General features: G+C 38.0%; 1 protein-coding gene across 2 annotated transcripts in view; it reads right to left on the reverse strand.

Annotated features, from left to right (window-relative positions):
- MAP2K5 (mitogen-activated protein kinase kinase 5) overlaps nt 1-25,556 on the reverse strand; it is a 238,149-nt gene that overhangs the window by 100,383 nt on the left and 112,210 nt on the right. For both annotated transcript variants that reach the window (XM_084887497.1, XM_084887496.1), the window contains exons 14-16: nt 13,732-13,805; nt 12,733-12,783; nt 693-764 (exon numbers count right to left, since the gene is read on the reverse strand). In XM_084887497.1, coding sequence (XP_084743623.1) covers nt 693-764; nt 12,733-12,783; nt 13,732-13,805 — 197 coding nt within the window. The remainder of the gene's footprint in view (nt 1-692; nt 765-12,732; nt 12,784-13,731; nt 13,806-25,556) is intronic.

Below are 25,556 nucleotides of genomic sequence, written 5' to 3' on the forward strand. Positions count from 1 at the left end.
CTCAGACCCAGATGTTCTAATATAAATCATATGCATTTCCTTGTAGATCAAGGGTCATGATATGGAAATCTTAGCACAGAGTTCTAGTGGGGCTTCTCGAAGTCCAGTAAGATAAAGTCCATTCTAAATATATCTATAAAGAGTAGAAGCATTAAATTGTGTTAAATACATACCCCTTACCCTCCCCCCAGATGATATCACACCCTGTGCCCCAACATGTGATCTGACTAGATTGGAACAAGGTGGCTTTTATTTTCTAAACAAACATATAGATCTTATACATCCAAATGAGTGGGGCTGCACTCTTTAAAGTAATCACCTTTGGAAGTGATATATGCATTCCAATTAAAATTTTTCTGAACTGCCTTTTAGAACACAGGGTCTCTGGATTTGTGTACATAGGGATCACCCAGGGAACATGTTTACGATGCAGATTTGTAGCGATATGGACTGGTCTTGGATGGAGTCTGAAAGATGCATTTTTAAGAAGCACTCTAGGTTAACTTTTACAAGGTGATCTGTGAGAAATAGCTGGTTCACAAGCCATGCAAGGATATAAAATATAACTTTAAATACTGTGTATACATAACACACTGTAGATTTAATTTCCACCCCCAAAATTTTCATTCTTCCTGATAGAAAATATTGCTACGATTATACATAGAAACACCTATTTATAAAAAACATCATACCTCCATGAAAGAGATTCCTAAGCTCCAGACATCAGAATGGATTCCATACTGCTCCCCGGAAATTCTTTCAGGCTGTAAGAAAAGAGAAGGGAGCTTGTGAGTTAATGTAAGTTACCTACTCCAGAGATCACATATACTACCACGAGCTCAGCTGAGGCAGAGAGCCTGCTACCTTTGCACAGCACTTTATGAACAACAAAGCAATTTGATATGCATATGTGTATTATGTAGATGATATCTAGAAATTATATAGGTGATAAATAATTACATTCTCACTCAGTCCTCACAAAGTCCCTATGAGTAAAACTTATTTTACAGGTAAAGAAAGTGCAGATCCAGATGAGTGAAATAATTTAGGTAAAATCCTAAGCTGGGAAATGAACTGAGAGTTGAACCCAGGCCCACCCCCTCCAGAGCTAGTGGTCTTAGTTGTGGAGTGACAAACTATGCATTATATGCTATCATTTATTTGCTTTGAGAGATCACTAGAAATTATTTCATATTAATTTTTAAAATCTTTTTATTTGGAAAAACTTTCAAACTTTAGGAAAGCTGAAAGATTACGACAAGGATAAAGGTCATCCAAATTTCCTTTGTCCAGATTCACCTGTTCAACATTTTATTCCATGTATCAGGGTTTCTGTTGAAATGAATGAACTATCTGAAAGGTCCATTTGGGCCTGGAGGTTCTCCGAGATATGTGGTCTAAAAAGCCAGTACATGTACAGTCTCTACCTCAATAAGAGGACTTCATACTGAAGTGGGTGCTGCCTGACTGGTCTCTGTGCCTCCAGGGTTTGTCATGCAGTAGGGTACTTCATAGAGATCTTTTGAATGGACACAGGAACAAAAGAATGTCTCACAGAGGTGGAATGGTTGCTTAATAAGGTTTCAGAACGAAGCAGGGCAGGGCTGGGACCAAAACCCACATTCTTGGCTCCCAGGAATTAATTCTTTGTACCATCCCCGGAGTTTCTGGCAGTCACCATAGTCCTCATCCTTCAGGAGAGCCCATACAAGTCCTTAAGAGTAAGTGGAGCCAGGGTCAGCCTGGTCCATGGAGACGGAGGAAGTGGGCATCCACCACTCACCGGCAGGAGATACACCCAGGTGTGGACGTTGTGGGCCTGATGCTCTCAGGTAAGTTGTCTTAGCAGGGACCCAGAACTTTGTAACTGCCTTCCCACTCCCACCTACCAGGCTACCTCAAGGCACTGACTGCTTTCTCCCGGGACCACTTTCCATAAAATTACAGAAAGCCCTGCTCTGAGGTACAAGATGGATTGTCTTATTTCCCCTCCTTTATTTATTTCTTTAATTTGTAAAACCCCTTCCTACCAAGAATAATTCTTCCCAAGGGTCAAGTATCATGTGACCATTTATCCCAGCTGCTAATAGACATGGTCATTCCACCGCCTTAACACTTTTTCTTTCATGTTCTAATCCCCCGCACCATTATTTCTCAAGTTTCTTGTTCACAAATGAATGGGCCCATTATCCAAGTCTTGCTATTTCAATAGGTACAAGGATGTATTCATATGGAACTGGCCAGCTAGTTACAGGAGTAATACCACCATATTCATCTTCCTAATCATCATCAATATCAACAATTATTAAACAATTTATAGGTGCCAGGCATTGTTTTAAGTGCTTTTCATGCATGTCTTATTTCAGATATGTAAGTATCCATATTAGATTGGTATTATTATCATCCCTTTTTAGCAACTGAAAAAGTGGGGCACAGAGTAGTTTAGTTTGCAGCTACTATATAAGGCTAGTAATAGCTATCATTTAGTGACCACCTAGTATGAGCCAGACACTGAGCTAGATACTTTGCACCCTCTATACTGCATAACAGTCTTGCAAAGTTAAATGTATTGCCTTTATTTTGTAGATGTAAAAACAGGCTTAGTAAGACTGAGTGACTTACCAAAGTTGAGAGCTATGGATTAGCATTAAGTGTATTATTCAGGACACAGCCAGGATTCACACCCAGCGATGTTCTTTTCAGTGTGTCAAACTGCCCCCAGAACCAGGAGTCAGAAGAGCCACACACTAGTCTGGATCTAGTCAGCCATTTCTCAAAATGCAGTCTTCAGACTAGCCATCATAGAACTGCCCGAGGTGCTTATTACAAATGAACCTCTTGAATCTGAATCTCTGGGGTGGCTCTGGGGATCTTCATTTTAAAAAATAATTTCTCTGGGTGATTCTTTGATACACTCAGCTCAGTCACTAAATATTTTCATGTTCCCGCAAGAGGCAATGACCTACCTTCCTCTTCTTTGCTTACTGAATGTTTCTCATATGGGCCCAATTCAAGGGCCATCGTTTTTGGCAAACACTTCCTCTACCCTTCAGGGAGAATTACAAATTCCTGCCTCTGTACATCATTAAGAAGTTGTTCATAACCTTAATATTAATTTGTTGCACTGTGTTATAATCATCCATTTGCTAGTCTGTTTTTCTTAAGAGGCAAAGAGAGTGTATTATTCATCTCATCCTAATGTAATGCCTGGCATATACCTGGGTGTGCAATCAATGTGTGCTGACTAAAGGCATGCAATACATGCTTACTGCACACTTGTTCTTAAGCATAAACTAATTATCATGTTCCCTGAAAAGTTCTACTACCGTGTTTCCCCGAAAATAAGACATCCTCTGAAAATAAGACCTAGCTCATGGAAAAATAAGACATCCCCTGAAAATAAGATCTAGCGCATCTTTGGGAGCAAAAATTAATATAAGACACTGTCTTATTTTCGGGGAAACAGGGTAATGTCACTTCCTTACCTATTGCCATTCATGTTCACCAAGAATTCACAGCAAAATATAAAAGTCCTAAAATCCTCCAGAATTGATAAAGAATAACCAAATGTTGCCTTCCTCCCTGTCTCTTCTTCCTTTCCTTTCTTCATTCCACTAGCTGACAGTTATCACTATACAATACTACACAATCCTATCTAATAAAATAGTAATATGCAAATTGATTGTCACTCCAACACAAGATGGCCACCCCCATGTGGTCAAAGATGGCTGCTCCCATGTGGACATAAGATGGCCACCATAAGATGGCCAGCAGGGGAGGACAGTTGGGAGAAACCAGACCTGCAAGGGAGGGCAGTTGTAGGCCATTAGGCCAGCAGGGGAGGGTAGTTGGGAGGGACCAGGCCTGCAAAAGAGGGCAGTTGGGGGCGATCAAACCTGCAGGGGAGGGCAGTTAGGGGTGACTAGGCCTATAGGGCAGAGCATTAGGGGCAATCAGGCCAATAGGGGAGCAATTAGGCATCCATGAGGCTGGCAGGGGGTGATTAGGTTAGGGGGTGATCAGGCTGGCAGGCAGAAGCAGTTAGGGGCAATCAGGAAGGCAGGCAGGTGAGCAGTTGGGAGCCAGCAGTCCTGGATTATGAGAGGGATGTCCAACTGCCCGGTAGGATTGGGCCTAAATAGGCAGTCAGACATTCCTCGAGGAGTCCCAGATGGGAGAGAGTACAGGCTGGGTTGAGGGACACACCACTCTACGCATGAATTTCATGCACCAGGCCTCTAGTAATCTATAATTAATCTGTCATGTAGAGCACAGACAAAACAAATAAAAGTGGAACTCACATACAAAATGTTTTGGCAGAACCAACAATAATATTAAATACATTCACATATTTACCCACTGAACTACCAAACAAATGCAAACTGTTAGCTGAAAATAAAGCTTAGAAAATTTAAAAATAAAATATAGGACCTGGCTGGTGTGGCTCAGTTGGTTGGAACTTTGTCTGTCCCATACATCAAAAGGTCGTGGATTTGATTCTCAGTCAGGGCACACTTCCTCTACACATGTTGTGGGTTCAATCCCTGATCCGGGTGCTGTGGGAGGCAACTAATCAATGTCTGTCTCTTACATTGATTTTTCTCTCTCTCTTTCTCTCAAATCAATAAAAATATATCACTGGGCAAGGATTAGAAAAAAATAAAGAAAAAGTGATAATGGTCACACATAACAGGTGGCAAATAAGAATCTTCTCCTTAAGGACAAGATTCTGACAACCTCTCATTGAAGACATTATTCTTACAAAAGCTAACAAAACAAGATTACGGTTGTGATGCAGTGCTTAAAGAGTGAATGCTCAGCATAATCAGCTCTTCGGGTCTATCCCAGAGAATTCATAGAGTGGGTAGGGACTGGGCAATGTGCTGAGGCCCCCTGAAACTGACACGGTACAAGATAAGCCCCAACACATTCTGGATTATGAAGCCAGGAATTGATGGCCTGAGATTGGAAAATTCAAAACTGTTCTCACACTTGAAGCCAACGTAGCCTGCTCTGTCTGTCATCTCCCCTTTAAAGGAAAACAAACCTAACCGCTAGGTAGCACACTACTGAGAGAAGATCTGTGATGGACACTTTGGAGTTAAAAAGACAAAGCTGGGTTACTTTCTGACATGACAGCTGTCACCACTGTGAAAAGCTAAGTACAAGAAAAACACAACTCTCTTTGGAAGTGCCTCTGTACTGAAGTTTAAGTGTAAGGGCAAAAAACCTCCTGATCTGTTCTTACTAATAACAGTAAGGAATAGTGATGAGATAAAAAGCAGAGTTTCTTTTTTCTTTCTTTTTTTTTTTAAAAATATATATTTTATTGATTTTGTACAGAGAGGAAGGGAGAGAGATAGAGAGTTAGAAACATCGATGAGAGAGAGTCATCGATCAGCTGCCTCTTGCACACCCCCTACTGGGGATATGCCCGCAACCAAGATATATGCCCTTGACCGGAATCGAACCCGGGACCCTTCAGTCCCCAAGCCGACGCTCTATCCATTGAGCCAAACCGGTCTCGGCAAAAAAAATCAGAGTTTCTAGAGGATCCTAAAGGGCAGTGGCTCCAAGCCGGCACGCATATCCCACGTTGTCCAGCTGCCTTCTGTGACTTGGCATTTACTCATGACCCATATTTACTTAACGCATTCCAGAATTGTCTTTGCAACACAATAACCTAGGGTTTTACTTGCAAAAAAGCACCCCTTTATCTCTTTTGATACAGGAATTTCTGTTCTGTTAGGCTACTCAGAAAATTAAGAAAGTATGCACAAATACTTTATATTAGTCTATAATAAAAATATATATGAAACTATTTATCTCATCACTATTCCTTACTGATTTTTTTTTTTTAAGTCAACAAGATCCCTGTGTTGGTGGCAATGCACACTGGTTAAACAAGGGTTCTTTCTTTCCTTTAAAAAAAATTTCTGCAACTTTTTTCTTTAAAACAATTTTTTTAAACTTCTGTGATTTTTAAAAAATTATCGTTATTGTTCTAAAGTCAGACTGCTCTAACTCTATCTTTCAGTTCACTAATTCTCTCTTCTGCTATGTCCAATATATTACTAAATAGTGAGTTCAAATTTTTAATCTAGTAGTTTTGTTTGGGACTTTCTCAAATTCACTACGCCACTTTAAAAAAAAATTATCTTTACTATTGAAAGTATTACAAATGTTTTCCCCCACCATACACAATGACTCCCTCCAGCCCACTCTCCCCTACTCCCAGGCCTACTATGTGACTTTTAATTTGTGACCTGAAGTCTGTGTGAGGCTGTTTCTGCTACCTGCTCCTGCTGGTTCTTCTTCATGTTGCTTTGGTCCCTTGTGTACCTGGTTTTCCTTGGCTACTTGCTAGTGTTTGCTCTTGAAAAGAAATATTGAAGAGGTTCTCTGAGGCCTAAGATAGGAGTGTCCATCTCAAACAAGTTTTAAGCATTAAGCTCCTTTTCCAAATCAGGTCACACATACAAATACCCAGGGTGCAAATTAGTGTGAGTTAGTCTATGGCCACAATTTCTACTTAGCTCTGAGAGGCCTTCTCTTTCATTTCCTGGGCCTGAGGGAGGAGGGGCAGCTTTAGTCTGGTTTGCTCTGGCACTGAGGGCAAGTCCTTTAGGCTTCCAGCATGATATGGGAGAGACCTGCTCCGAGACCCGGGGCCCAGGCCACAGCTGGGATACAGGAAAAGGCCTCAGGAATAGCACTGGTGCTCCAACAATCTGCTTTTCCAACTCTTTTGGGATTCCATCTGAAAATTGTCCTTGGAGTTCCCCATCATCATTTTAGCTCTTCAGTATATTTAAGATGATTTTAAAATTTCATTTTGATTAGCATTTTCAGCAGAAGAGTTAGACCAAATAATCAAACCTGCTCAGACCAGAAACTAGAACCTGGTATCCTCATTAAATCCTCACTATTTGCCAACTCAGATGCTGGGCTGGTTAAAGTGACTTCACCTTTGGTTTCCTCATCTGCAAAATGACAGTCATAGTAACATGTCTACTCCATAGGATTGTGTGAAGATTAAATGAGACATGTTATGGGCTTGATTCAATTCATGCCCCATGGGAATGCCCAGTAAATGTTAGTCTCCAAATAATCACCGTTGACATCACCATCACTGCCTAAGCATGGCCAATGGAGTTGGATAATGTATAGGTTTTATTTGGGTAAAAATAATTTCTAAGAATAGGAATAGCATGGGTAGAAAAAAATGTTCAGGAGGTTAAAAAAGTAATTTAGGTTGACTTTCTGATTCCAAGGAAGAAGTATTTGGGTAAGATTACCCCCCCCCACCCCCCCGCCCCGCCGCCCCCCGAAAATAACTTTAGTTATTCATAAAAACAATTTCAAATGTTATATATGATTTAAAAAATTACAGTAAGCAAATCACAGTGATTGAACAGTGGGTTAAATAAAGTTTTAGGAACTTCTATCTTTAAAACAGAGTAACATTTTTAGTAATTAGAATTTATAAGTAATGATTTAATACAAGCCATCAAAGCCTTCTGGATCCCTTTTGTAATAATTTTGAATGAAATCCTTTCAAAATGTAGTTGAAAATCTTTCTTATTTTGGATTAAAATTTCTGTAGAACCTAATCATCTGCCTCTAAAATAACACATCACTTCACTTTCCAATTCTCAGTCTCATCAGATGACTTTCCAAGTCTCCTACATAATCCACTGTGCCCATACTAGTAATTTGTGTGTTTCATTTATTTTTAAAAATAATTATTTATTATTGAAAGTATTACATATGTTTCCTTTCCCCGCACTGACCCCCGTCCAGCCAGCCCCCACCCCCCACTCCCTGCCCCCAGGAACTCACTGCCCCCTTGTCTGTACAAGGTCCTGAGTTGATTACTTCCCTCTCTCCCCCACCTTTCCACCAAGATTCTGCACTCTGTTCCATGCTTCCATGTTTCTGGATCCACTCCATCCATCAGTTTATTTTGTTACTTAAGATTCTACATATGAGAGATCATGTGATACTTAGTCTTTCTCTGACTGACTTATTTCGTTTAGCATGATACTCTCCAGGTCCCTCCATGCTGTCTCAAAGGTTAAAATATTCTTTTTATTGCTGTATAGTATTCCACAAATAAATATGCCACAGATTTTGATCCACTCATCTGCTGATGGGCACTTGGGTTGTTTCCAGATCTTAGCTATTGTAAATTGTGCTGCTATGAATATAGGGGTGCATACATTCTTTCTGATAGGTGTTTCAAGTTTCTTAAGATATATTCCTAGAAGTGGGATTACTGGGTCAAATGGCAGTTCCATCTTTAACTTTCTGAGGAGCCTCCATTGTGTGTGTGTGTGTTTAAATGCCTTAGGATCTTAGAAGAGCTCCCTGTCCTTTTCCTCATTATCATTTTCTTGTACTTTACACTTCAGGTTATAGGAGAATGAAGTAAGATTATTGACACATGCAGAATTATTTATTTGATTTATTTTCTTTTCAATATTTAAGCTTCTTAGCTGAATGTCTCTAAGTAATTTGGGCATCTTCTAACCTCTATTATGAAAGTAAGATACTTAATATGAAAAAAAATGGTCTGCTTATAATTAGTGAACAAGTCATATTTGAAATACAGTTTTTATTAATTCATTCATTTAGCACTATGTATATGAGGGACCAGATATAGAGAATGAGCAGAATAAGTCTTGCCCCATGTGAAGTTCATAATCTAGATTGGGAGCAACACAGAAATAATTTAGGAATACAGTGAGAGGCAGAGCAGTAAAGAGTTTAGTCTCTGGAGTCTGATACTTAGATTTGAATTCTGACTCTGCCATTTAATACCCTGTTTCTCCGAAAATAAGACAGTGTCTTATATTAATTTTTTCTCCCAAAGTTGCGCTAGGTCTTATTTTCAGGGGATGTCTTATCTTTCCATGCGCTAGGTCTTATTTTCGGAGGATGTCTTATTTTCGGGGAAACACGGGTAGTTGTATGAAGTTGGGTAAATCACTTCATTTCTCTATCCCTTGGTTTCTTTGTCTATAAAATAAGAATATTACCTACCTTCTAGAGTTGTTGTGAAGATTTAAAGAGTTAATATTTGTAAGCGTTTATGAGTAACTGGCACATAGTGTTAATTGTTAGATGTTATTATTGTTATTATTATCACTATATAGAAGTATGTATGAATAGAAAGTGAGGGCAATGGACATAAAATAAAGGCATTATATCAGATGACCTCTAATTATATATTTCCACAATCTATTAGTGTCCTCTACTCTACCTCTTCACTCCACCCATGTCACATAACCTTCTATTTCTGAGTCCTTGCTCATCTTTCCACAGTGATCTCTTTCTTGTAAGTGCCCTTTCCCCATACTGCTTGAACCATCACATTGCACACCTTCTTATTCTCTGAATGTATGTTTGGTACAACTTAATTCTTTCTTATGTCACACATAATGTGGTCATGTATAATACCATGTTCCTATTTAGCCCATGTCTTATATGGATTACAGAGTAGTTCCACTGTACTTAACAGCAGAATATGTTTAATAAATACTGGTTGATTAATTGATGTTACTCAGTTTCAGAAACAGCTTTCACTGGCATAGATCAGAGGTTGGCAAATTTTTTTCTGTAAAGGGCCAGATACTAAATATTTGTCACTCTGTGGGCCATATGGTCTCTACAGTAACTGCCACAACTATTCCACTCTGCCACTGTAGTACCACAGCTGCCACAGACAACATGCAAACAAGTGGGCATGATCACGTTTCAATAAAACTTTCTTTTTAAATTTGATTTTTTTATTTTGAAATACTTATTGATTCACAAGAAGTCAAATATACGCTTAGTGGCCAGATTATTATGATCTCTGAATGCATAATAATCTGGCCACTCAGAGTGTGTGTGTGTTTGTGTGTGTGTGTGTGTGTGTGTGTGTGTGTGTATTACATGCATATAATAAAGGCCTGGTGCATGAATTTGTGCATGGGTGAGGTCTGGCCAGCCTGGCCAGGGGGAGGGGACATGGGCAGTTGGCTGGCCTGCCTGCTGGTTGAATTCCTGGTCGAGGGAACAATTTGCATATTAGCCTTTTATTATATAGGATATACACTGAGTGGCCAGATTATTATGCGTTCAGAGATCATAATAATCTGGCCACACAGTGTATATAATAAATATAATAATATAATAAGTATAATAAATATGATATGATTTAATATCATATATCATATAGTGAGGTTCTGTGCACCCTTCACCCAATTCCCCTCAAAGGTAGTACTACAATACAACATCATGACCAGGAAATTGACACTGGTACAGTTTACAATTTATTCAGATTTCACTGGTTTCACATGTATTCATTTGTGTGTGTGCATTTGTATAGTACCATGTAATTTTAAAACCTTCTTTACAGAAATAGGCAGTAAGCTGAATTTGGCCTGAGAACTGTATGCAGTTCACTGACACTTTGAAGAGATCCTCATGTAGAACTCAAAGTTGCAATATTTTGGCATATTGTGTGGAAACCAATACACAAAGCATTTTTATGGACTACCCAGCTAAAACAAGAAACAACTGTGGTTTAAAAAACAAGCCCAGTCCTTCCCTCTCATGAGACTGTCAGCAGAGAGAAGACAGGGGAAAATACTCAGAACAAAATAATAAAGGTTATTTCTATCTTCTCCCACTTTCAACCTCTGACCTCACACTGGTTAGGAAAGGATGTGGCCGACCTGAGACTGCTGAATTGAGCAAAGTTCATTATCAGACTATCACTCTTCGCTTCCTAGGTACTTTAAACTTTTTACATCTTGAACTAAAAAGTTGATGACTAGAATTCACTCACCCAAGAAGCAAAGCAATTTTAGCTTTGGCAATCTGAGCTAACGTTTCATAATTTTAATCCTCACACTTCAATTAACAGATGGACGCATCACATTCATCCATAAACAAAAAAGGAAAAAGTAATTTCTTTAATGTACACCTGGGAAAGACAATTGTGATCTGGATTTGTACATTTAAACATAATGCAATTTAATTAGTAGAGCCATTTAAAACTACTAAGAACATGATGGGTAGTTGAGAAATTGTTTCATTTTTAGTGTTTGTTTTTATTTTTATTTATTTATTTATTTATTTATTTAAAAAAATATATTTTATTGATTTTTTACGGAGAGGAAGGGAGAGAGATAGAGAGCTAGAAACATCGATGAGAGAGAAACATCAACCAGCTGCCTCCTGCACACCCCCCACTGGGGATGTGCCCACAACCCAGGTACATGCCCCTGACTGGAATCGAACCTGGGACCCCTCAGTCCCCAGACTGACGCTCTACCACTGAGCCAAACCGGTTTCGGCTAGTGTTTGTTTTTATATAATCACACTGCTTCATATTCTTTCAAGACTGAAATTGTGGCATTTGGCAAGATTTTGTTAATTATAAAGGTTCACCAATCTCAGCTACCTTGGTAGAGTCAGGTAGGGTTTTAAGTTTTATAAAAACAGGTATGATGACTTCAGAGGTTAATATATATATTTTTTACATTACCTAGAAAAATTAAAAATAATGAATTTTATTTAAAAACATAAAAACAATACAAAACCAAAATAAATTGCTCAGGTATCTCAATCAAAAAAGTGCTCAGTACTGTTCTTAGAATAAGGTCTAGGGTTCCATCCATATTAAGATCTTTTAGTCAAGATAATATATGAACAAAGATTACTGAGAATAAAATCTAGGGTTCTATCCATGTTAACATAATTTAACTTTATGATATATAAATGGAAATGAAATGGACTATCTGAATAAACATAAAACCCTCAATAAAAACCCATGTAATTAAGATGTCAAAACAAAACTTTGTTCCAAAAATGATACTTGATAAACTTCCTGCTTGTCATCTTCCACCCAAACCTTGAAATGATGGTGGAAACCAATACACAAAGCATTTTTATAGACTATTCTTTTTGAAAGGTAGGAGAAAAAAAAAAAAGGTCAAAGTCAAGTCCATATCAATCTTTGAAACAGTTCTATGGATTGTTTTATTCAAGGTACATGTTTTATTCAAGGTACATGCCCTTGACCAGAATCAAACCTGGGACCTTTCAGTCCACAGGCCGATGCTCTATCCACTGAGCCAAACCAGTCTCAGCTGTTTTATTCTTTTAAAATTTATTTCAGTGGAACTAAATTATCTTATAATAGGCATGAGCCCAACAAATAAACAAATATAGATGTACAAGTTCTAAAGAGAATTGCCTGCTAAACCCTTACATTCAGAGATCCATAAGTAAGAGTTGGTCACATCAATAATTTAATTTTGATCTAGTGACAAAGCATGTTTGTATTCTTAGGAAAAGAAAAAAAAACAAACCAAAAAACAAAACAACCAATCTTATTGACTGGCAATTTAGTATACTTGAGGGTTAATTAAATAGCAATGTGGCAAACTACCCAATATGCTAGAAGGTGCAATTTTTCTGTTGGATTAAACTTCAAAACTCAGCTATTCCACATTTGAGCCAATCAGTTAAGTCAACAAAATCAGCTAAGTTTGTAGCTCCTGTATAAATCCTAATGTCTTTTAGAAAGGTTTAAAAACCAAATCATGACTGAATTAACTTTGTAACTTATGATATGTTAGGCTAAAGCTGTGGAATTAACTCAAGAATTATACATTACCAAGTACATAAAGATAAAGATGTTGGTTTTAAATGTTATTTTTGCATAAGTTTACTTACTGCCATATAAGCATTTGTTCCAACATACGTCTTGGCTATAGAATTCACCAGCTATGAGACAAAACAGTCTGTTAGAACAATATAAAGATAATGTGGAAATAAAATGGGCAATTATTCCTCATTTAACCTACAATCATCATTTCTATAAATCAACTAAAAATTACGTAAAAGGGAACAAATCTACAAAGGCATTAAAAATGGTTAAATCTCTCTTTCCTTTTGAATGTGATTTCCATTTAAACAAGCACAGCATTACAGTTTATAGCAGATAACCTTAAACAATTCACTTAAGCAGGATGCTTATCGCTTTAGTACCCCAAAACCGTCTGATATAAAAAGTCAATTTGAAGTAGAATTTGAACACACTCAAATGGCTCAAGATGTGAACGAAGCCTCATGCATTACTAGAATGAAACGAACACTAAATACGCTGGAGGGATAACAGACTTTGACAACTCATAATACAACGATGACCTTCGCTTTGGTCTTCGTGTTTGGCTGGGAGTAAAGGTGGCTGCAATTCAAATCAACATCACAGCACGCTCATGGGTCACTATCACCGGGGCTCTCAGGGGAGGCCCAAAATGGAAATTAATTAAAATTTGTGCTGCACATTGTAATGGCCCTCCACCATTGTTGCTTCCAATATTAATTTTTATTGTGGGCCAGTTGGGCTCCCCAGGCACAGCTCCCACTCTGCCCTCCCTTTTGTCTGGCCAAAACGCTTCCTATCAACACTGCATATCAATGAAGTTTGCTATTCGTAAGTAGTAATTACAATATCAGCAGTTTTTACTGTCATTAAACAATGAACAATCATATTCTGATGAAGGAAACTCGCCCGGAGATTAAAAATGAATACCGCACTCCCAGCCGAGGAGAAGATGCGGAGCTCTGTTTGTCTGGCGGCCGGGTGACTTTTCAATCCAGAGAGGAGATTGGAAATAAAAAGGGGATGCTGCAGAGAGGAGAGCAGATGGGGAGGGAAAACAGACCTACCTGGGTGCTAACTCCAAAGTCACAGAGCTTGACCTGTCCTCTGGTGTTTACGAGCATATTGGAGGGCTTCACATCTAGAAAGGGAGGAGAAAAGTCTACGTAACTAATTCATATCTACAGTGCTTGCTCTAAAAAAAAGCGCACATGCATACCCTACTATATTGCAGAAACGACATCATCTGCTCAACTTGGACTTCTAATCACAGATTTAATGCAAAGCATTTTATCTGGAGGCAAATAAACGTAAGGTCCTAACACCTCCATTTCCAGCTTTTTCTGGTTTCTATAAAAGCAAGGGTTTATTCCAAGTAGAAAGTAAAAAAAAAGAAAAAAAAATGTTGGCTTTCAACAACAGTAAATACACCTATCATCCTATCCCCAGCCCCTGGCTTTTAGGAAGAGTAGGTAGAAAAATAAATGTAATCTTGCAAAGAATTTGTACAAAAGGGCTTGTTTTGCTCCCATTTAATAAACAGCGAGGCCAAAGGGAAGCCAACAGGAAAGAGAGCGTTCGTATGTTGCGGGTAACAGATCATGGGTGAACAAAACAATGAAAAAATAAATGCCACATTGCCTTTTCCTGGTTTGGTATGATAAATGCTACTTCAGATGACACTCAGAAATGGATCTAAAAGATGTGAGTGTGTGCCTGCATGCACTTATCAGCCATTGTTTCAGTTGGCCTTCTCTTCCCTTACATCATTTTTGACTGCTGTTATAGTTAACAAAAGAAACTGACATAGCTTTTGCCAAGGCAGTCAGTGGCTAAATAATGACACAAAGGGTTTCTGTGAAACATTGTCAGTGACAACAATGAGGCTTTTTCAGGAATTCAGGGAGCCCACAAAAATCACCCAAGCAGGACAAGAGCACACTGCTTATGACGGTATACAACAGCACTTGCTTCAACATTCATCTTCGATGGCAAAAGTGGTCAGGAATAGACAACTTGTTATATTTAATATAGCTTATAATCGTAATCACCCCAAAATTGGACATGGGACTCATTATTTTTAATGTAACAATTTAAAAAAAACCTGTAAATGAGTTCATCTCCTCCCCTTTACCCTGCAAAAGGGTACCCCAACAAAGTATCCTGCCAACAGTAGATATTTAATTCAAATTTCAAGTTCAAACTCTGAAATTAACAATTGTTGAGCCCTACCTACTATGTGACAGGCAACATGCTACGCACTTTCTCATGTATTAGCTATTTAGTGTAGCCTGATGGATGCTAAACTCCATGAAGGCAGGGACTTTATCTCTGTTACTAACTACTATATTCCCAGTCCCTAGAAGGGTGCCAGGCATACAGTAAATGCTTAATAAGTATCTGTTGAATGGAGGAGAAAATAAAGGAATGGAAGCCATGAACACATAGTATGACTTCATGTTGATGATTCTGTTTTAGTGATCAGAGGGCAGCTATAGAACATGTTTTTGGACCACGCCCTTCAAATAACACACATTGGATACTTCCTTTGCAGGGAGGGTGAGTCTGAAGACAGTTTTATCAACTCTCTTTCTGCCTTTAGTTTCCCCAATTTCAATATAAATTTTACACCACCAACATTCTACGTAATAAAAAGCTAATATGCAAATTGTCCCCTCAGGAGTTCAACTGACTGGGAGTTTGACCACTCGCTATGATGAGCACTGACCACCAGGGGCAGCATGGAACAAAGGAAGGCCCTGGCCAGCAGCCGGTGGCTGGGGGAAGGAAGGCCCCAATTGGCCTTGATTGCCGGCCTGGCCTAGGGACCCTATCTGTGCATGAATTTCATGCACTGGGCTTCTAGTATTGAATAAAGCACTTTCACTACCTCATTTCTCTTCTTGAGAAGGAAATGAAATACTCCCTGATCTTACCCCATCAAAATGTGAACTCCTTAAGAACAGGGTTGTGCTTTCAAATGTACCCCAGTATTTAGCACAACACATATAAGTCATAGATAGTCACAGTAGACATGCAACGTTTGCTGAACTAAAAGAAATGTTAAACTCTACACAGCTTGGTCTTTTTTTCCAACCTAATTTTCATTATACTAATAGACCCTAATCTCTGAATATTTTTCTTTTTGACAATCTGCTCTTTTATATATCAACACCCTTAAACAACTCTTAAGCCACCATATCAGATGGAGACAGTTAATGAACAGATATTTTAAGCTCCTGGAAGGAGCTGCCTGGAAATCATGAAGTATGGTATGGTAAAATTAACAGTTTTAGCTTTAATCAGACACATATTTGACTTAAGTGGATTAATAGAGAGAGAAAGAATAAAACCACAAAGTTGCTAGATTATATTGTAAAAGGCAAGGTGTAAATAAGAATTTTACTGGATTTTTCAGCTCTCCAACATCTACAACTTGTTTAACTTACATGTTTAACTTGTGTACATTCACCTCTTAGCCTAGTTATCAAGAATACTTTATGTATAAAAGTAGCAGTCACCCTTTTATCCTCAAACCAACTTTTATATTCTGTCTAAACCAGTGGTCGGCAAACTCATTAGTCAACAGAACCAAATATCAACAGTACAATGATTGAAATTTCTTTTGAGAGCCAAATTTTTTAAACTTAAACTTCTTCTAATGCCACTTCTTCAAAATAGACTTGCCCAGAACATGGTATTTTGTGGAAGAGCCAAACTCAAGGGGCCAAAGAGCCGCATGTAGCTCGAGAGCCGCGGTTTGCCGATCACTGGTCTAAACAGAATTCTGGGTTGATAGGTTTTTCCCTCCCAGCATTTGAAAGATGTCTTTCCATTAACTTTTAGCATGCATAGCTTTTGACACAGTCTGCTGTATTACTATTAAAAAAATTTTTTTTTTATTGATTTCAGAGAGGAACGGAGAGGGAGATAGAAATAAAAACATCAATGACAGAGAATCGTTGATTGGCTGGCTCCTGCATAGGCTCCACCAGGGATCTAGCCCACAACCTTGGCATGTCCCCTGACCTGGAATCAAACTGTGACCTCCTGGTTCATAGGTTGATACTCAACCACTGAGCAACACTGGCTGGGCTGCTATAATTTTTATTTTTGTTCTCTTAATGTATTTTGTTTCTCTGAATATTTTAAAGATTTAAAAAATCACTTATTTTCAAATTTTTTATTTTAATATGCTTTGGTATGGTTTGTTTTTATCCTACTTAGGATAAAAACAAAAGCTTTTTAGATCTATGGGTTTATAGGTTTCATTTAATTAGAACCATTATTTTTACAAATAATTTTTTGTTTCCTTTTCTCATTCCTTTCCTTCTGAGATTCTAGTTACACATATATCCTATATTTCTTGATACAATTTCAAAAGTCCCTGAGGCTGTGCTCATTTTTTTAGTCTTTCTTTTTTTCTATATCTCTAACATCAAGGTTACTAATGGTTTCTTCTGTAGTATCTTATCTATGGTTAATTCCATTAAGTAAAATTTTTATTTTAGATATATTACATTTCATCTTTAGATGTTCCACTAGATTCTTTTTGTCTCCCATTTCTCTCCCTGTAATGCTCATGTTTTCCTTAAAATCCTTCAGTATACTTATAATATTTATAGTAATTGTTTTTAAGTCTTTGTCTGCTAAGTCCATTATCTCGGCAGAGGGGAGGTTTCTATTTACTGACTTTTTTCTGGTTTTAATATTTCATCCATTATCAGAAGAATAATTCTCTGTTCACCTACTAATTTTTATTTGGATACCAGATATTATAAATCTTATGCTGTTGAGTGATGAATATTGTTATCATCCTTAAAGAGTGTTGGACTTAATACTGGCAGTTAGTTAACTTATTTGCAGATACCCAGATCATTTTCAGGCTTTAGAGTTTTTATATAGAGAGTCCATAATAACCCCCTATCCTAGGGCTAGTTTAGTCCTACCATTAAAGCATGCTCCTTCTAAAGTCTCTCTTGAATGTTCCAACAAGGTATCTTCACTCTGGCTGGTTGGAGTTTTAAAAATCCCCTACCTGTTTGGCTTATAGCTCCCCCCAAATTTCTTTCCCATAGAGTAAGTTCATTGTCTAGATTTATAAGATTTCATCATATGAATCCATAGGTTGATATCCACCCAAAAACTCAAGATTGTTATATAATTTCTCGAGCTCCTTTTCTTCATAGATCCCGCCTTTCTAGGACTCTGCCATAAATTCTAGCCATTTTGGCCTTCTTGACCTCTAAACACTGCCTCTGTACCTCAGACATTTGGGTCTGAATGAGTTCTCTCTCTCTAAGCTGCAGTCCAGAAATAGTCTTCAGGCAGAAAGCGTGGGTGATTATAAGGCTCACCTCATCAGTTTCCCTTCTCTCAAGGGTTATAGCTCTGTACTACTTGTTATCTAATGTCTGAAAACAGATTTTCATAAATTTGGTCCAGTTTTTTATTTATTTTTGGTGGAGGGCAACTCCCATAGCAGTGATTCCTTTCTAGGCAGAAGTGAAGATATTCCTTTACCTTAAAATTCTTTTTGTGTGTGTGTCTTTTGTTAATTGTTTTGACTTTATATTGTAAGCTGCCTCAAATCCGTTTTAAAAATAGGTAGGATATAAATAATATTAAGATTTTACTTAGTTTGGATAAACCTCAATTCCTGTGGCAGAATATTAAGAAAATGAAATCTCTTTCACTGTTGGAATGAGGACAGTTCCTGTCTGAAGTTTGACTTAACTTAAATAAAATATTCCACCTGTATTTTTTGAGGTATTTGAAGGATAAATAATCCTAGTACATAGCCACTGAACTTGCTACTTCCAAGTTTTTGTTTAAAATGGACAACTATTATAACTCTCAAGAATATCGAAGTAATTGAATTTCTTTTTTTTCTTTCTTTCTTTTTTTTGGGGGGGTGGGTGGGTTTGTTTTCAATGTCACTCAAAGCCATAGACAACAGCACAACATATAAGGGAAAAAGATTACTTTTAAGGAGGTAGTTATATTTATGCTTATTTTAAAGCAATCTCAAGTTATAGAAAACAAACATTCTATTCAGCTCACTTAAAACATCATAGCCTTTCTTCTGTAAGCAAAGCGCAGAAAAGATGAGTCATTAAAGTGACTGATTATAAATGGCAACCATCAGGGCAGATGTAAGTCATTTTGCTTTAATCAGGCCATTAATTATTAGGGTTTATCAATTAGTTTTATTGAAGGCAAGGGAGCTTAAATGAATACTAGGGCATTGATTTTAACTAGGACATTTTCTCAAAGAAAATACAAATGAGGTGTGTAGAATCCTGGAATTACAGGTTCTTTTCACACAACTAAAAGAAGCAAGCTGCGTCTCTAATGTAAAACATACGCCTATAGTGGAAAACAAATCAGCTCTAATCCCCTTTTATTACATATGAAATATCATGTTTTGATGTTCTCTAATTTGAGGTTTGGTTTTAATCTATCTTGGCCAAGAGGTCACTATCATGTTGGAGAAAGTAAGATGAATTTACAATGCAAAGTGACCCATTTTTAGTATTTCTTATTTTCTTTCATTTTAGAAAAATATTCAGTCATTTTATGCACAGGGACTTTTATAGGAATCAGAATAGATTCTTGTTGGTCAGATTCTCGCAGAGAAAGCAGAAATGACATGGGAAATGTGTTTGTTGTGTGTGTGTGTGTGTGTGTGTGTGTGTGTGTGATATACAAGATAAAGAGTGATACCTAATCTTTCTACAATGGCAAGGTTGTTATGAGAATTAAGTGAGACATTGCTTAGCGGTGCCTGTTAAGCTAGAACTCAATGAATTATTTAATGAATAAAATGAATGGGGAAAATATTTGTAAATTTAAATGTACTGTATAAACTGTAAGCTACTGCTCTGTGGAACTGGTGATGACAATGACTCTTATTCTAGAAATCAGGATATGGATCATCCTATATAATAAAAGCCTAATTTGCAAATTGTCCCCTCAGGCGGTCATTGGTATATGGGAGACCTGAAGTTTGACTGCTTGCTATGACATGTGCTGACCACCAGGGGGCAAAGCTGCATGGGCAGTGGGCAGGATGGTGGAGCAGATGAGCAGGAGGTGCCAGGCCAAGGCGGGTGTGAGTGGGGGCTCAATCACCCTGCAGACGACCAGAGGCAGCTGTGGGGGGCAGGGCCAGCACCCAGCTCCCAGGTGCTGAGGGAGCCAGGTCGGGGGGGGGGGGGGGGGGGGGCTCAGACCTGATCAATTGCCTTGCAGGCAGGATGGAGGAGAAGGTGAGGGGATGGTGCCAGGCCAAGGCAGGGTGCCAGGCGGGGCTGCAGGGCTGCAGGGCTATGGCACAAGCTGGGGCTGCAAAACTGGGGTGTGAGCTGGGGCCCGATCTCTGCAGGCCGCCCTGAGGGACCCACCTGTGCACAAATTTGTGCACTGGGCTTCTAGTCTAATATAATGGAGCACACACAAATACTAAATACAATTAACTTTCACTATATGAGCTCTACCTGAAGGCAGGTTTCTTCTGGTACATTAAGTGCTGTTCAAAGAAGAGTTAACAATATTTTCCCATTCCTTCAGTAAGATTTCACAGTAAGCTGAGTTTTTTTTTAATGATGATGTAATGAATATTTGAATTGCAGCAGGGACATCCTACATAGATAATAGGTAGTTATGATGCAGTTCTCTTGAGTAATTTGAAATGCTTAGAAGATTATTAGAAAAATATCAGGAAGTGAAAAGAATAAAAGAACTTACTAAAGGGTCTTGTGTATACAGAAGATAATAGGTTTCCTACAGGAGCTTGTAACTAAATAAAAATCAACCTTTGCCATCACTTTCCTATTCTATCTTTAACAAAGTATGAAATATCAGTTACTTACAGTGATCTTGTACTATGCAACAATGGTAAATGGTTATTTCTTCTTAAAACTGACGTGCACTAAATGGCTTGATTCACTGTGATTACAAATAGTTGAAGAAAGAGCTCTGGCCAGGAGGCTCGGTTGGCTGGAGCATCATCGTATCATACACCAGAAGACTGCAACTTCAATCCCTGGTCAGGGTACAACTGATAGATGTTTCTCTTTCACATCATTGCTTCTCTCTCTCTCTCTCTCTCTCTCTCTCTCTCTCTCTCTCTCTCTCTCTCTCTCTCTCTCTCTCTCTTCTCTCTCTCTCTCTCTTCCCCCCCAACCCCCCTCTTCTCTTTCTAGACTCAATAAAAAAACACAAACAAACATATCCTTGGGAGAGGAATTTTAAAAAATTTAAAGGAAGATGCTAATAGCCTCCAGGTATCTATTCAAGAAAAAGAAAATGTAGAAACAAATAAAGACTTGTATATGAATAGCAGCATTATTCATAATAGCCCCAAACAGCTTTAATCCAAATGTCCTTCTACTAGTAAATGAATGGACAAAATGTAATAATGGACTACTATTCTACAATAAAGAGGAATGAAAAGACAAAAAAGGCCACTGCATATTTACAAAGGGGTTAATCCAACAAGAAGATATAATATTTATAAAAATATATGCAACCAACATAGAAGCATCTAAATATATAAAACAAATATTAACAGACCTAAAGGAAGAAATAGACAGCAATACAATAATAGTAGGGAACTTTAATACCCAATTACATCAATAAAGAGATCATCCACACAGAAAATAAGAAACACTGGCTTTAAATGACGAGATGGACTTAGATATACACAGAATATTCCATCCAAAAGCAATAGAACACACATTATTTTCAAGTGTACATAGAACATTCTCCAGGATAGATCATATGTTAGACAAAAACCAAGTCTTTACAAATTTAAGAAGACAGGTCATATCAAGCATTTTTCCCCCAATGGTATGAAACTATACATTGATTATAAGAAAACTGGAAAATTCACAAATACGTGGAGACTAAGCAACATGCAGTTAACAATCAATGAGTCCATAAAGAAATCAAAAGTGAAATAAAAAATATTTTGAGACAAATAAAAATGGAAATATAACATATCCAAACCTACTAGAAAAGTAAGTTTATGCAGCAAAAGCAATTTTCAGAGGAAAGTTCATAGCATAAATGCCTACTTCATGAAGCAAAAAATGAACAGAAAACAGTACTCAAACAACACTATACCTTAAGATACTAGAAAAAGAAAAACAATGTCAAAAATTAGTAGAAGGAAGTAACAAATATCAGAACAGAAATAAATGAAATAGAGACTAAAAAGACATCAGAAAAGGTCAATGAAACCAAGAGCAGGTTCTTTGAAAAGATAAACAAAATTGAAAAACCTTTAGTTAGACTTACCAACAGAAAAGAGAAAGGACTCAAATAAAATCAGAAGTGAAAGAGATATTACAACTGATACCACAGAAATACAAATGATCATAAGAGACTACAACAAACAATTATATGTCAACCAAACAGACAACCTAGGAGAAACAGATAAATTCATAGAAACATATAACCTTCCAAGAATAAATCATGAAGAAATAGAAAATCTGAACAGATCAATTTCTAGTAAGGAGACTGAATCAGTAATTTTAAAACTCCATACAAACAAAAGTCCATGTCTGATGGTTTCAACTAGTGAATTCTACCAAACATTCAAAGAATACCAATCCCTCTCAAACTCTTCCAAAAAACAGAAGAGGAAGTACTTCCAAACACTTCCATTTTACAAAGCCAGCATTATGCTGATACCAAAACCAGAAAAGGGATAGGGTCAGGCAGGGCCAGGGGACCTGAGGCTGTGCCTCCGCCTGGCGGAGCCCTTGCACGAATTTCATGCATTGGGCATCTAATAGTTAACAATACTTAACTATTAGAATTATGTGTTTGAAAATTGCTAAGGGAATATATCTTAAAAGTTCTTATCACAAGAAAAAAATTCTAAAACTATGTATGGTAATGGATGTTAACTAGACTCATTGTGGTAATCATTTTACAATATATACACATATATCAAATCATTATGTTATACACCTGAAACTAAAATAATGTTGTATGTCAATTACACCTCAAAAAAGACTTTTTTTTAAAAAAAGGAATGCGCCGAGACTGGTTTGGCTCAATGGATAGAGCGTTGGCTTGGGGACTGAAGGGTCCCAGGTTCGATTCTGGTCAAGGGCATGTACCTTGGTTGCAGGCATATCCCCAGTAGGGGGTGTGCAAGAGGCAGCTGATCGATGACTCTCTCTCATCGATGTTTCTAGCTCTCTATCTCTCTCCCTTCCTCTCTGTACAAAATCAATAAAATATATTAAAAAAAATAAATAAAAAAAAGGAATGCACTAATACTGTGTTTCCCTGAAAATAATACATCCTACTAAAATAAGACCTAGTGCATGGAAAGATAAGACATCCCCTGAAAATAAGACCTAGCACAACTTTGGGAGAAAAAATTAATAAAAGACACTGTCTTATTTTCGGGGAAACAGGGTACATGCTATGACATAGATGAAACTCAGTCATTATGCTACATGAAAGAAGTGAGATAGAAAAGATTTTATATTGTTTGATTCCATTTATAAGAATGTCTTGGAAAAAGCAAATCTATAAAGTCAGAGAACAGATTAGTAATCCCTGGGGATAGGGTTGGGAACAGAGACTGATTGCAAATAGGAATGAAGGTTCTATTGGGGTGATGAAAATGTCCTAACGTGCATTATGGTGATGGTTATATAATTCTATGTTATTAAAAATCCCTAAATTGTTCACTTAATAATGAATTTTATATGTTAGTTACATACACATCAACAATTCTTGTTAAAAAAAATCAGCCTCAAACACAATTTAATTTCTTATTAATTTCTCTAGTTTTCCAGGTGCTTTGTGGTCACTGTTCCTATTCCAGAACAAAACATGAAACATCAATTAATTATACTGATCATGTATTATATATTAACTAGAGGCCTGGTAGGGTCCCTCAGCCTGGTCTGCGGGGATGGGGCTGAAACCAGCTCTCAGGCATCCCTCGAGGGGTCCTGGATTGCAAGAGGGTGGTTCTGGGTGACACACCCTGGGATCGGGCTCCCTCCTCTCTGGTTCCAGGTGCATCACCCGAGAACTGCAGCTGCCAAGTCACCACAGCTTGGCAGTCCCTGCATTGAGCTTCTTCCCCCTGGTGGTCAGTGTGTGTCATAACTACCGTTTGGACGGTCAAACAGTCAGTCAGTTGCTTATGCTTTTATATATATATAGTAGTAAAATGGTTATTCCCTCTCAAAACTGACATACACTAGAAGACCTGACTATGATAATAAATATTTTTTAAAAAGCTATTTTAAAATGTCACTTCTATATTTTAAGATTATTTCTCCAAATGAATAAGGCTATGTATGCAAAGTGCGAAAACAACCAGTTCAAACATGAAAAATTTGTCGAGCAACTTAGATGTCTCAATAACCTCTGGTAACTGCTCTGACTGATTTTCAGGCTGGACTGATTCTTCCTCTTCTTTTTTTTTTTTTTTTTTTCCTTTCCCACTGAATTGACCAAATTGACTGTGGAAATTGGTATCATGTTGAGACAACCCATATTGCTACCCATAACTGCCTCATGCAGGAAACTGTATCTTCACACATGCTGCATCAATTAGCCATTAAACAACCCACATAAACAGCATCGAGCTGAAGCATGCTAATAAAGGCCAAGCCCACAAGAGCATGTGCTTTCTGCAGCTCTTCACAAAAGGCTCCTCCGCCCACTGCCCAGCCCCCACCCCAACACAATCTGGGGTCAGACTGGGAGGCTATCCTGGGTCAGGATGTGGCTGGATGCCCAGGGGGCTGTTCTAAACAGATAAATAAAAGCTTTCACAAAACTACAGTTGGAGTTACCCAGTGTGCTTTGCATAGGGACCTATGTGTCAATTTCCTGGTAAGATTAGTTCCAAAGAAAATTGTGACTTGTTCAGGCTACTATATGCTTTTCCTTGTCAGGAAAGGAAAACCAGGCCAATTGAGGCTTCCCTTCTTGCTGTGATCTATTCATATCAGGTGCTGTCCAAATGCTCCCTTTTGCTCTCCGCTTGTATTATACTTAAAATATTTAATTTGCTCCATGCTTTCATGCGTAAGCCACACTGAATTTCGTTAGCAATAGGTATGGTGCAATTCTTAGGAAGCAGAAGCAAACTTCTCTTCAACTTTTTTCCTTCTATACAACTATTTTGCTTGAATGCCAGAAAACCACTCTCAGTTTACCAGGAGCCAGAGGACACATTAGCAGATCTCCATTCACAGCAATCTCTCCTAGCACTGTGCCAGGGTGCTTAATTGTCTTATGAAAAGACAACAACTAATATATCTATCTAGTTATTTCTTGGGGACTGCATTCTAATGAATGAGAACAGCAGGTACAATTAAATGCAGACTACGCTGACAGTCTGCATTACAAATTCATCTGTGCACAACAGGAACACACTTAAAGAGAAAACCACAATGCAATATAAAAGTTATTCTAATCATTCCATTACATAATAAAGAGTAGGTCATCCAAATATTCTTGCAAAAGCCTTAAATAAAATTAAGTAACATAATTAGCCATCCTAAATAGCTGTTATTATCTAGAGTCCCTTGATTCATTTAAAAATGGAGGCAAAAACATGGCTTTCCTCCTTCATATATGATAAAGGCAGGAGACATGCAGCGTTTTCAAGGCTAATACGAAGGGCAAAAAAGCCTCGGTTTCTCAAGTCTGCCTTCCCTCAATCCTTTCACTGTAAGGAAAAGAGGTTCCCTTCTAAAGTAGGGGATCTTAGCCCTGACCGGTTTGGCTCAGTGGATAAAGCGTCGGCCTGCGAACTGAAGGGTCCCAGGTTCAATTCTGGTCAAGGGCATGTACCTTGGTTGTGGGCACATCCCCAAAAGGAGGTGTGCTGGAGGCAACTGTC

Source organism: Pipistrellus hanaki, assembly GCF_964339955.1.
Source record: "Pipistrellus hanaki genome assembly, chromosome: 1".
In the NCBI taxonomy this organism is placed as follows: Eukaryota; Metazoa; Chordata; class Mammalia; order Chiroptera; family Vespertilionidae; genus Pipistrellus; species Pipistrellus hanaki.